We start from the raw sequence: 15000 nt of genomic DNA on the forward strand, positions 1-15000 counted from the left end.
GAAACATCACTGCCTCCATCTCTGCCACGAGGAAGATTTAAAACACCAAACCCAAGATCTGAACTGTTCCCTCAGTGCCTCTGTCTCTTTTCTTTCTCTCTTTCTCTGGGAATGAAGCTGCCTTCAAGAGAGATCTAGAAACCATCTGATGGAAAACAGGAACTGTGGAATATGAAGTCTACTGGTGTTACATGGGGGGGGCTAAAGAACACAACAGGACGTCACACAGAACACTTTCGTCGACGCTTTTTCAGACATGTCTGTCACTTGTTTTTTATGCTTTTACAATCGTTTTTGTCCCTCTTTTTTGGAAATTTTTTCAATGTTTTTGTCACTTTTTGTCGAGATGTTAAAACGATCTGACAGAAAACAGAAACTGTGAGATTTAAAGTCTACTTGTGCTACTTTGGGAGTTAAAGAACACAGCAGGGCATCCCACAAACAGGCCGTTTTCTTTTAATTAAAGATTTTTTTTGGGGCTCTTCCCTTTATTTGATAGAGACAGCGGCTGGAGAGGAAAGTGGGAAAGAAAGAGAGGAGATGACACGCAGCAAAGGGCCGCAGGTTGGACTCTAAACCTGGGCCGCTGCCAAGGAAACAGCCTACATGGGGAGCACGCTCTTACTGGGTGAGCTAGAGGCCGCCCCCCCCACTTACATTTTAAAGCACATGTATCAAACTCGAGGCCAGGGGACCAAATTCGGCCCCTCGAAAATTTTCATCCGTCCTGCATATCAGTTTAGGTTCAGAATACATTTTGGTCTGACTAGTTTTGCGCCAAACCGAAAAGATGGGAAACTGCAGTTATGTAACATTCAGAGCAGAATTTGGCCGATTTGGTGATTTTGAGACTCAGAAATCCCCCCAGAAGCAGAGAGAGAGAGAGTTGATATTCAGGCTGTGTGGAAGCTGCTTTTAAAAATGTGATCTTTGTTTAGCTTGATATGCTAAACTCTACGATGGCTGAGGAACTATGTTAGGGCTTTATGTCGACTGTAAGTACGAAGACAACATGAGACATGCAGTTATAGAGTACAGAGATATTTGACTGTATCTCTTAAATAAAAGCATGTCAATAATCTCTACATGTCTGTCCCTTAGAGAAACTGTCTCTGTCACCGCTGCGTTTACAGTTTGAATGGTTGCCGTGAGAAAGAGTCGACGTGTTTCAGAAGCATGTGATTTGTAAAAGCCGGCGTGTGTCAGCTCCGATCACCGTGAGTCCGTGTGTGTGTCCATCAGCTGTCCGCTCCGACAGAAAGTCTCCCGGTCTCCATCATTTGTTCCCATTAACACCGGCGGGTCCCGGCGGAGCGGCCGCCCGTCATCCTGTCAGTCAGACGGCCGTTTGCAGCGGGATGAGTGACGGCAGCGTGGCGGCGGGCGGTCTGAAGTCGCTGCTGATTAACGGGACGGGGCTGTGGTGTGCAGACTTTAAACGGCCCGCGGGCGCTCTGATGTGGAGGAGAGAACCAGAGAGCTGTCACGCTGTCACACACTCTCCGTTACATCTGGAAACCGGCGTGTGATGAACCGTCTCCCCGCGTTTCTCTCCCGATGATGACGGCTTCTGTCGTTTGGGATAATCGCAGGTAAACGAGCCCCCCCCACCCCCCCACCCCCAGAAGGCCTTTGTTTAAGCAGCAGTTCTGACCTAAGTTTACATTAATAAAGATGCTTTTTGACACTTTTCTGGCACTTCAATGTTTTTCGGCTTTTTTTGACACATTGAATTCTTTTTTTTTTTTTTTTTTCAATCTTTGATGTTTTTTCAACGCTTTCTTGACTCGCTTTCTTGACTTTTGCTCGTGTGTGTGTGTGCATGTGTGTGTCTGTCTGTGCGTGCGTGCGTGTGTCTGCGCATGTGTGTGTGTGTGTGTGTGTGTGTGTGTGTGTGTGTCTGCGCGTGTGTGTGCGTGCATGTGTCTGTGCCAGTGTGTGTGTGTGTGTGTGTGTGAGCGTGTGTGTGTTTGCGTGCGTGATTGTGCAAATTTCTTTTGACATTCTTTGACATTTTTTCAACACTGTTTTTCTTGACTCTTTTTTTGACTTAGAGATGCTAAGAGAGAAAGAATTTTCTCTTTTGCTGATTATTTTACAAAGAAGTCGAATATTTTACAGACAGCTTTACTTGACTAATATTTTCACTGCAGGATACACTGCACACACACACACAGACAAAAAAACGTATTAGTCCCAGACTTCCTGTGTGAACCGAGCCTTCAGTTTATAGCGAGATCTGTAAGTGTAGATGTAAAAGGTGCATTAGAACAGGACTTACCCCCTTTCAGAGAGACGCATGCAGCATGAGACAAGTCACATAAATACAGAGAATAAAGACAGACGCAGCAAACTCATTTCACTCTCTAAACATTCAGCAGAGAGCCGTCAGGCTGAAGTCTGAAGGCAGTTTGGTAGGGAGGCTCGCCTTTAGGGAGAGGTCGGCAGCTGGGATGGTTCAGAAAATCACTTACGTGCTGACGATGTCGCAGAGGACGGAGAAGAGGATTAAAGAAGAGAGGAAACAGATAGTTAGTCGCTTCTGGATCAATCATGTAACTGAAATCAGAAGCCAGGGATGTATGATTGTCCAAAATTTAAATAATAATAATAATACATAAGACAGAGAATGGTTCCTAAAGAATAACAGAAAATGTGTCTCTGATGCAACATTCACAGGAAATAATCTGCTCAGAATTCATCCTAAACTCTTTTCTTACAAACTTTCCCGGCAGTTATTGTGTTAATTATTTGGTTAATTGTTCAGTTTATCAGTTGTTCTGTTCTGTTATTGTTATGCATTGACTAAATAATAGGAAATTCCCCCTGCTCTGACGTTTCCCCTCTCATTCCCCCTGCTCTGACGTTTCCCCCTCTCATTCCCCCTGCTCTGACGTTTCCCCCTCTCATTCCCCCTGCTCTGACGTTTCCCCCTCTCATTCCCCCTGCTCTGATATTTCCCCCTCTCATTCCCCCTGCTCTGATGTTTCCCCCTCTCATTCCCCCTGTTCTGGTGTTTCCCCCTCTCATTCCCCCTGCTCTGGTGTTTCCCCCTCTCATTCCCCCTGTTCTGATGTTTCCCCCTCTCACTCCCCCTGCTCTGGTGTTTCCCCCTCTCATTCCCCCTGCTCTGACGTTTCCCCCTCTCATTCCCCCTGCTCTGACGTTTCCCCTCTCATTCCCCCTGCTCTGATGTTTCCCCTCTCATTCCCCCTGCTCTGGCGTTTCCCCTCTCATTCCCCCCCTGCTCTGACGTTTCCCCTCTCATTCCCCCTGCTCTGACGTTTCCCCCTCTCATTCCCCCTGCTCTGATATTTCCCCTCTCATTCCCCCCCTGCTCTGATGTTTCCCCTCTCATTCCCCCTGTTCTGGTGTTTCCCCTCTCACTCCCCCTGCTCTGGTGTTTCCCCTCTCATTCCCCCTGCTCTGACGTTTCCCCCTCTCATTCCCCCTGCTCTGGTGTTTCCCCCTCTCATTCCCCCTGCTCTGACAGGTTTTTCTGGGTGCCCCAACAACGTTTTTGTCATTTCGGCCTTTTTTCCCCCACATTTGCTGATTTCTTTGACATTTTTGCCATTTTAGAAAATGTAAGTCACGAAGGACCACAAAGACACGAAGGACCGATATCCTGGGATGGCTTGGAGATGGTTTGGTTGGATGGAGAAGCAAACACAGAAAACTGTTGAAACCTCAGACTTTTCTTTGTCTTTTCCCCTGTGAGAAGTACTGTTCAGGTCGAGGTATTTGAAGCACGGAGAGAATCCACAGCCTTCACTGAGCCCTGAGCTACTTTTCTCCTCTTAATGCGCTCTATGGATTATTGATTTTTGATTCGCCCGCTGCTCCGCCAGAGGGTCTTTTTATCGGAGCCATTACCTCCTTAACGATCAGAGACAAAAAGTTAATTATGTAATTATGGAGCCAATGAGTGACTTGTCGGCTCCGCTTTGCTCCGGCGGGGTTTAAACATTATCTGCTGTGTGACATCATCAGTGGCAGCGAGGAGATTAACACTCACACAGGCCGAGGCTGTCGGGAAGCCGTTAAGCAATCACAACATTGGCCCTTTCCAATCAATCCACTGCACACTGCCGCTCTCTATGTGTCTCTGTGTGTGTGTGTGTCTCTTTGTGTGTGTGTTTCTCTGTGTGTGTGTGTGTGTGTGTGTGTCTCTCTGGGTGTAAGTGTGTATGTGTTTCTCTGTGTGTGTGTGTGTGTGTATGTCTGTGTCTCTCTGTGTGTGTGTATGTATGTTCCTCTGTGTGTGTGTGTGTGTGTGTGTCTATGTTTCTGTGTGTGTGTCTGTGTTTCTGTGTGTGTGAGCGTGTGTGTGTGTGTGTGTGTATCTGTGTTTCTGTGTGTGTGTGTGATGTTTTTCTGGTGTTATATTTACTTTTTTTTTCCCATGTTCCCAAAGTGTAAATGTTGCCATCCACTGATGTTGTGTGAATATCAGTTAATTGGTTTATAGAGCTAAACAGCTGGTGATTTATGAATGTGTATGATTGTTGAATGAATGTTGTCGTCTCTCTGTTGGAACACATCTCTCAAGATGTTGCGCTGTTCCTTTAAGAGAGATTTAATTCTGAAAGAATCTGACTTGAAGAGCTGAAGACAGCTCAGACATGACTGTTTATGCAGCTAAGTTATTAAAGTGCATGACGGCTGCTGACACACACACACACACACACACACACACACACACACACACACACACACACACACACACACACAGACGCAGCTCACCGATCTGACGTTGACGTCGGCTCCGGACCGGAGCATCATGTCCACCGCCTCCTGACGGCCGTGCTTGGCTGCCCAGTGAAGCGCCGTCTGAACACACACACACACACATATGAAAATGTGAAAACACACACTTACTCACCTTCACTAAGATCCTTTTAGTTTAACATGAAACAGCCCCAAAATTCCCATCACCAAACTCACCAGACTCCATGTAAATAATCAGGACTTTTATCAGCATAAAACACACTTCATTCAAAGTGGACAGAAACTAAATCAAACTATAAAAAGCCGTCTTGGTTCATCTTTCCACTGTTCCAACAATCACCACTCTGGTTTGGTTGAAATAAACCCTTAATTCACCCATTTACATGTGGAAATATGCTGGCTCTATACACGCTAAAAGTCCTGATTATTTACATGGAGTCTGGTGGAGATATGCTGGCTCTATACACGCTAAAAGTCCTGATTATTTACATGGAGTCTGGTGGAGTTTGGTGATGGTGATTTCAGGGCTGTTTCATGTTAAACTAAAAGGATCTTACTCTTTAACTAAAAGGTCTATCTCTGTAGGGATCCATCCCATAATGTTGTCAGACACTTAGAATAATAATCTGAGTCTGTCAGCAGCAACAACAGAACTTTTAGTGGACTCTAACTGATGCTGAACATTTGTTAATTAACGTGAAAACCAATTTCAAAGATTGTCCCATCAGTCACTTACATAGGAAACATGTTTTTGGCAAATGTCTCTTCTCTCTATGTATGTATATATATATGTATCTCTTCATCTCACAAAAGAATTAAATATGTTTGCTTTTAATATTATCCAGATGTGAACTCTCATCTCAGACAGAGGACAGAGATCCGGCTCATTTTCATAAAGTTCTGTTTTGAAGTGAATTCCTGGTTAATTAGTTAAAACAGATAAAACAGCACGCACGCACGCACGCACACACACACACACACACACACACACACACACACACACACACACACACACACACACACACACACACACACACACACACACACACACACACACACACACACACACACACGGACAGTTTTCTCATCTCCACGTCACAAATCACAGTGTTAATGTGCTCTCATCACACATTCTCTAATGTTTTGTTCAGTTATTATCTCTGAAATGTCGACAATCTGCTCCGTGTTATTAAAAGCACAGTTCACTTTACTATGATCACTTCACATATGAGATAAAATGTCCAAAAACATGGAGCGAGTCCTCGCGGGGGTCGATCAGGAAACAAACGCTGCTGCTCTTCAGGAGAAACATGGAGCAACACTATGTGGAGTAGTTCTGTGTTTATCTGATTTCCTGGGTTTTAATCTGTGCTTCAACTTGTTAACTTTTCTTTTCCTTTTCCAACTGTTCATGTGCTTAATTCAGCGTTCACATCATACAAAACAGTGTCAGAGTAACACATCTGAACCAGACTGTTTGTGATTTCCTAAAAAGCATCTGGAAAGTGAAAATCATTGTCAGCCGAAAGCATTTAAAGGTCCAGTGTGTAACGTGTGTAGTTGTTCATTCTCTAAATCTGTGTTGCCCCGTTCACCAACTTGTCCTTTTTCATGAATATTTACCTCCACCATCAATTCCAAGTATTCCTATTGGCTTGAAATTTAACATTTGCGTTTGCATGAACTGGGGTAGACGCTCCATATTCACTTGATATATGTTAGCTGGTAAGGGACATACAGGACATACTGCTCCACCTTTGTGTGTGTGTAAGGGACATACAGGACATACTGCTCCACCTTTGTGTGTGTGTAAGGGACATACAGGACATACTGCTCCACCTTTGTGTGTGTGTAAGGGACATACAGGACATACTGCTCCACCTTTGTGTGTGTGTAAGGGACATACAGGACATACTGCTCCACCTTTGTGTGTGTGTAAGGGACATACAGGACATACTGCTCCACCTTTGTGTGTGTGTAAGGGACTCTTTGTCGTGGGATGGCACCGGTTCTCTCCGCGGCAGCTCGGCTGGTTTGGGGGCCTTCTGTTCCTTCCTCTTCTGTCGCTTGCCCTGTTCCTACCGCATGCGATCCACCTCTGCCTCTCCCTCCTCTTTATTCTCTCCCTCGTCCGTGTCCTCTACCTGTCTCTACTATCGTCAAATCATCAGATGATGATCTCTGACTCTGTATGCAGAGAGGAAAAAATGTACCGCGTCTCAACTACCTCGTATATGTTCAACATAGCAAACATAGCGGATCGAAAGCGGCGGAGGAAAACCTGGATGAAGACGTGGATGACATCTTGGCTTTTTGAAGCGTGAAGGCTACCGTAGCTGTAATACTTACTTTGAACTGCGTGGTACGAGAGAGTTGATTGATATATGATCTCAACGTTAGATGGGAGAAATTCCCACACACCGGACCTTTAAACATTGTGACTGAATCTACTGAGGGAGAGGAAACTGACAGCACCGTTGCTAATGCTAACAGGCTAACACACACCACCACAGAGTGAAGTCAGGACAATGAACTTACAAACTGGAAGTGTCCGATGGGTTTGAGGAGGAGAGGCAACAGAAACGTTAGATTATGCAGAAACAGGTGACAGCAGAAACATTCTCAAAATAATTTTAATGAAAACATTTTGGTCGTCTTTTTCGACACTTTTCTTGATGTTTTTGTCGATTTTTTCTGCACTATTTGTTGTGTCCCCCCCATTTCTGAAGCTTTTCTGACTCTTTTCAACATTCTTTTATAAAAAAATTCCTCCAAATGCTATAAAATTTAATAAAAAACTCCCAAATTCAATGAAAGTATTGAACTGATCATTTGTTTTACTTGTGAACAGCGTTGTAGGGAACCATCCACGTTATTTTTTTTTTGATACTTTGGTTGAAAGAAATCCAAATTTCTGATATAGAAACATTTTGAAAATGGGTCAAATTAGACCTGAGGACATCAGAAGGTTAACCCCTTCAAAGGTTTCGTGGCATTGGAGGAAACATTGGAGGGGGGGGGGGGGGCTTCAACCGCCAGGCTTTTCATTACAAGGTGCTAACTGAACCCCGCCTCGCCGCCGGCCGCTTCTGACACTCACTGAGATTGTTAAGGTCTCCACCTGAGTCACAGACACACACACACACACACACACACACACACACACACACACACTGACCTAACACACACACACACACACACACACACACACACACACACACACACACACACACACACACTGACCTAACACCCACACACACACCCACACACACACACACACACCCACACACACACACACACACACACACACACTGACCTAACACCCACACACACACACCCACACACACACACACACACACTCTGACACAGACACACACTGACAGATGCACACACACACCCACACCACACACACACACACACACACACACACCTAACACCCACACACACACACACACGCACACACACACACACACACAGACACAGACACACACTGACAGATGCACACACACACACACACTGACCTAACACCCACACACACGCACACACACACACACACACACACTGACAGACACACACTGACAGATGCACACACACACCCACACACACACACACACACACACACACACACACACACACACACACTGACCTAACACCTACACACACACACACACACACACACACACCCACACACACACACACACACACACACACACACACACACACACACCCCCCCCACACACACACACACACACCCCACACACACACACACTGACAGACACACACTGACAGATGCACACACACCCACACACACACACACACACACACACACACACACACACACACACTCTGACACAGACACACACACACACTGACCTAACACCCACACACACACACACGCACACACCCACACACACTCTGACACAGACACACTCTGAGAGAGTGACACATGACAGACACCTGTCTGCCTCTGCGGGAAGCTCCAGCCTCCGTTAAACAGTCCCGGGAGGGGAGCACCGACTGCCTCCAGGCGGCCTCGGAGCGGCGCCGACCCAGTTAGCCCTGGCGGTGGGAGAGCAGCATCAACCAGGCCAACATTTCACTCCTCCCGTTTTGGTCACGTGAAGCATGAAAAGGAGTGTAATACTTTACACTCATGTTGTTAAGTCAGCATGGGGAGGGGGTGGTCCATGCAGCCAATGGGAGTGGGAGAATAGGGGGTGGGGTTGGAGGAAATAGGGGAGGCCATATGGAAGCTCTTGAATAGGAAGCTTAGAGTCCCATATGTGGCGCTTTGAACCAGCATCTCTTTCATTATTTATTGGGCGTAGAATCACTTTGACTTAAAGAATCTGAAGAACATATGATGGGACTGGAGGAGGGAGAGAAAGAGAGAGAGGCTGTAAAACAGAGGAGTAAATCAAAGATGGATCCGCTGCTCCAGATTAACGAGCTGCCTAAATGAGGACGATCTGTTTACTAATTTCCAGATTCTCACCGTAAAAAAACGGTGAAATCAGGTGTTGCAGAACAGAGAGTGAGCCACGGTGGACTCAAACATGAAAGATCTTTCTGCTGATTGTGTGATGATCAGTTCCTCCGTCTGCATCCTTCAGGCTCACATATTAATTACCATGTTATTACAATATCATTACACATCCCCAGAGTCTCCCATCACACCTGACCTCATGAGCATCCGGGGCCCCATTCTTCTCTTTTTGTCTTTGTTTTGCATCTATTTTTTGTTGTTTTGTGTCTTTGTGGAAGTTTTGTGGTCTTTGTCCTTAAGGTAATTTTGAGTCTCTTGGTGGTCTTTTTTGATTTAGTAAACCTCCATGCTGCTGATATTCAGGTGGCAGATGTTGGAGGTAGTTGTGTATGTCGGACAGTGTTTACCTGTCAGGCTGTTTGAAGAGACGACTGCCTCGCAAAGCAACACACACACACACACACACACACACACACACACACACACACACACACACACACACACACACACACACACACACACAGGTTTGGTTGTGCAGACAGCCAGACGGAAGTGAGTGTGTGTGTGTGTGTGTGTGTGTGTGTGTGTGTGTGTGTGTGTGTGCGTGTGTGTGTGTGTGATATCAACACTGAGCTTAATGAGGCTGAGGCGAGTGTGTTGTTGTTCAGACAGTAAGTGTTTTTTTAACTTTTTAACCAAAAGGAGAAACAACTCACCCCCTTCATGTTCAGCGACGTTCACATCACACGAGGAAGAGTTGGAAACACAAACGAAGAAGGAAACCTTTAACACTTTCATTTCCTGTTTTAACTGCAGCGATATTGACAGGATTACTGACCCATAATGTGGTTTATAAAGTTATAAGTCTAGTAGCTTTAAAGCTGTTTCAGCAATTCAACATATTTACTTATCTGGGCTGCACAATATATGCATTATGTATCATCATTCGCGATATCAACAATAAACACATCGCGAAACACACTCAGAAGTTTTTCATAAAAGGCAGCACAAAAAAAACAATATCACTTCTTCTCACTTTAAAGTGCAGTTTTCTGCTGATATTTTCTCTTATCTAAAACAAACAACCTTTGAGTGTTTGTTGCAACTTTGGCCGCAAGCTTTACAGCCCCCCAACACCGTTTCTTGGGGCCGTGGACTAAGTGCTCGCTGCGCTCTCTTTCCCCGCGGGGAGGGACGGGGCCGCCTGCTCCCGGTGCGGCTGTCAACCAGGGCGGACTGTCCTCAGTGCACCCCAACCGCGTCGCAACACTGGGCAAGCGTTCTTCCATATGTCAGAATTCACCAATCCGCCCGTCGAAGGGAGTCAGGTCACTGTGGCTCCACCACAACCCCCTACCCGGACCGGCGCCGCCACATGAGCGGAAAGCGTCGGGCCGGACGGGGGGAGACTGTGGCAGAGGCTCACGGTCTCAATGCTGCACGACCCCCTCCAAAAAAAAAAAAAAAAAAAAAAAAATCCCACACGAGAGACATACCACCAGATTTACGCACGCCTGACGCAGACAGCATGGAGAGATAGTCCACCGGCAGCCACACTCGACTCATGCGGGCCCGATGACCGCCAGATGATATCCCAATAATGCCGTTTTGGGCAGCAGAGAAGCAGAATGAATATGAAATCAATGAGAGCATTAAAACTAACTTAGTGACTTTATTAAATGACTCAGATCTAAGGATTGAGGGATCAGTCCTCAGTGGCCTTTAGTCTGTAAGTGTCTGCTCTAGCTTTTATCGTTTCAGACACAGATATGGTAATGATACGATGCATGAACGGGTTGGTATAAAATCTGTATATCGTACTAAATGTATGCACACCAATTCATATGTCAAAATTAGGCAACTGCTGGATACAGAGTCTGTTCAGCGGCCCTTACAGCTGAGTATAGCAAACAAAAAGTGAGCTTCATGCAGCGATGGAAGGGTTGGACACCTAGATCCTGAGTGAAAGTCCTGTGTTTTCTCCTTAACTTCTTCCAGGACATGAACACCTGTTTGCTAGGTGAAAGTCTTGTGTTTTAGGAGCCAAACATCCCCCCTGAACTCCTCCTTACGAGGATCTTCACGCTCTTATACAGCAGCAGTCATTGTGATGCTGACAGTAATAAATACTAGAATACTACCAACTACCTTTCACAGATATTTGTGCGAATGCTTCATGAGAACAGGCTGAATACAAACCGTCCAAAATGATGTGAAACTGCATTTTCCTTTTATTGGAAAAACACACACACACAGACACACAGACACACACAGACACACACACACACACACACACACACATCTATGTCTTCCACAAACCTAACAAAAACTGTAAAGCACTTTATAATTCTCCTACAGAGTTTTATTATAAAGTGGAAAGTGTGTTTATCTGCTTGTGTTCCTCATGGGATTGGAGTTTATCTGCTTCATCTGAGTCTGCAGCTTCTGATCCAGACTAACAGGATCATTACCCCCCCCTTTGTTCGTCCTTTACATCCATTTCAATAAGAAGATTACTTACTTGTTAGTTGCTCTCTGAACATGAAATTCCACTAAGCCAATTGTTTTCTCAAAGTGCTCGGCTCTGTAAGGCTGCCGATTGAGTTTCACTCTGAGATTTACGTTTACATACTGTCAAATAGCACAATCAGAAAAGGAGGGTAACCCTTTACTTGAAGGTATGTACAAGTATTATGAATTATGAACCCTAACCCTAACTCTAATCATAACCATAACTTGTCATGACAAAAAAAGAATGACACTTACTAAAAGAAGCATTATGTCACAGTCACCTATTCTCCGGTAACTAAACCACTGACTACCGCTGACCTGATGGAGCACCATCCGGTGCAACACTTTACTTGAAGGTATCTACATAAGACTTACATGATAGTGGTGCTGGACAGGTCCCCCCTCTGTTTCAGTAATAATGCTCCGTTTCAGCACCATGGACAGCTTCCCTCTGTTTTAGCAATAGTGCTCTGTTTCAGCACCATGGACAGCCCCCTCTCTTTTAGTAATAATGTTCCGTTTCAGCACCATGGACAGTCCCCTTCTGTTTTAGTAATAATGCTCTGTTTCAGAACTATGGACAGCTCCCCTCGGTTTTAGTAATAATGCTCCGTTTCAGCACCATGGACAGTGTCATGTCACTTTTATGTAGATACCTTCAAGTAAAGTGTAAAGGGATATTACACTATAGGCCATTTTGCGATTTTGATGAAACGAGCCCTACCAGGAATCCATCACGGATACTCAGGTGAAGGAAACGGGCAGTAAACTGACCCCAGACTACTGCGACATCCAGAGTAAATACACCTGAGGGCTGAGGAACAGGTGAAACACTTCAGGTCAGGGCAGAGCAGACGACAACACACACACACACACACACACACACACACACACACACACACACACACACACACACACACACACAAAGTCTTGTGTTTTCTCCTTAACTTCTTCCAGGACATGAACACCCGTTTCCTGTGTGAAAGTCGTGTGTTTTCTTCTTAAGCCAAACATCCCCCCCAACCTCCTCCCTACAGAGCTTTACCTTTCACAGATATGTGTACGAATGCTTCATGAGAACAGACTGAATACAAATGGTCCAAAATTATGTAAAACTGCATTTTCCTTTTATTGGACATCTATGTCTTCTCACACACACACACACACACACACACACACACACACACACACACACACACACACACACACACACACACACACACACACACACGTCTTCCACCAACCTAACAAACAGTGCAAAGCACATTATAATTCTCCTACAGAGTATAAATGCTTAGATTAGACCCTGAATAACCTTGTCTATGCCCGAGGTATCTATTTTTAGTGCTCCGTTTGGCTCCAGGTTTGTTATGAAAAGGTGCGAGCTGTAACTCCGTGTTCCGTCAGCACTGCAGTGCTAACACTCTCCATCGTTTTTTATTAAAAAGTGGAAAGTGTGTTTATCTGCTTGTGTTCCTCATGGGATTGGAGTTTATCTGCTTCATCTGAGTCTCTGCAGCTTCTGATCCAGACTAACAGGATCATTACCCCCTTCTCCTTTGTTCGTCCTTTACATTCTTTTCACTAAGAAGATTACGAACTTGTTAGCTGCTCTCTGAACTTTTAATTGCCTAAAGCCAATAGTTTTCTCAAAGTGCTCGGCTCTGTAACGCTGCTGATTGAGTTTCCCTCTGAGATTTACCTTTACATACTGTCAGATAGCACAATCAGAAAAGGACGGTAACCCTTTATCTGAAGGTATCTACATAAGAGTGTCATGACACTGTCATGACACATGAACCCTAACCCTAACTCTAACCATAACCCTACCTTGTCATGACAAAAAAAGAATGACACTTACTAAAAGAAGAGTTATGTCATAAACGTTTATGACTTGTTTATAATGTTTATTTCACATTCATGACAGTGTCATATCACTCTTATGTAGATACCTTAAAGTAAAGACTAACCAAATCGACTATTGACAAATAAGTAACACATACAAAATTTGCGGTAATCTCTGCTGAAACAATGGGCAGCTGTCAGTGCCCCGTACCCGTCTCACAGTCACCTCTTCTCCGGTAACTGAACCACCGACTACCGCTGACCTGACGGAGCACCATGCGGAGCACCATGCAGAGCACCGTCTCCGGCGTCGCAGAGCTCTTTAGCAGCTAAACACATTTACTACCTGCTGATACTGGCTGCAGGCTGCTCTGTAGGTCTGGAGACAGCCACTGTCGCCGATGTCAAGTGACCAGCCGGCGGTCTCCTAGTTTTGTAGGATATTGTACGTTTTGGTAGCGTACATTATCGAACTATATCATGAATATTTGACACATATTATGGTCATAACAAAGATTGCCCCCCCTCCACCTAAGACTTGGATATTGGGTAACTCTTTACTTGAAGGTATCTACATAAGAATGACATGACATTGGTTCTGGAAAGCCCCCCTTTGTTTTAGTAATAATGTTCCGTTTCAGCACCATGGACAGCCCCCTCTGTTTTAGTAATAATGCTTGTTTCATTCCCCCTCTCTCTCCCCCTTTCATATCTTTAGCTGTCCTGTTAATAAAGGCCTAAAAATGCCCCAAAAATGATCTTAAAAAAAAAGAAACACACAGACATATACACAGAGATACACACACACACACACACACACACACACACACACACACACACACACACACACACACACACACACACACACACACACACACACACACACACACACACACACACACGACAAGAAGTCTAATATGACATTACACATGAAGTATCCCTACAAAATAAAACCGGAAACATAACTAAACCCAGTGTCATGATAGTTTAGATTTAGATTTATCAATGATAAAAAAAAGATTAAAAAACATAAAACAGTGTTGTGTTTTACTTACAGAGACAAAATCCTGACGAGAGCAGAAAAGAAGCAGAGCGAAGAGAAAGAATCTGTATTTAGACACAGCACTAATACTTAAATATATACACACACACACACACACACACACACACACACACACACACACACAACATAATTTTGTACATCTACATTTTGTATGTCCTTGTTTTTATATAAGCCATTATAGGTTTCTACCCTCATATGTATTTTATATTTAATATGAATTGTAATTGTGTGTGAAACAAATTAACAAACAACATTATGGGATGGATCCCTACAGAGATAGACCTTTTAGTTAAAGAGTGAGATCCTTTTAGTTTAACATGAAACAGCCCCGAAATCACCATCACCAAACTCCACCAGACTCCAT

The 15000-nt window shown here is 44.6% G+C and overlaps 1 protein-coding gene across 2 annotated transcripts in view; it reads right to left on the reverse strand.

The window, feature by feature from the left end:
• Positions 1–15000, reverse strand: part of LOC114560474 (ankyrin repeat domain-containing protein SOWAHC) — a 42022-nt gene that overhangs the window by 5481 nt on the left and 21541 nt on the right. The window contains exons 8-9 of one of the 2 annotated variants that reach the window (XM_028585868.1): positions 4747–4833; positions 2475–2477 (exon numbers count right to left, since the gene is read on the reverse strand). In XM_028585868.1, coding sequence (XP_028441669.1) covers positions 2475–2477; positions 4747–4833 — 90 coding nt within the window. The remainder of the gene's footprint in view (positions 1–2474; positions 2478–4746; positions 4834–15000) is intronic. The other variant, XM_028585869.1, reaches the window with a different exon arrangement.

The sequence above is a fragment of the Perca flavescens genome, chromosome 8 (assembly GCF_004354835.1).
Source record: "Perca flavescens isolate YP-PL-M2 chromosome 8, PFLA_1.0, whole genome shotgun sequence".
NCBI lineage: Eukaryota > Metazoa > Chordata > Actinopteri > Perciformes > Percidae > Perca > Perca flavescens.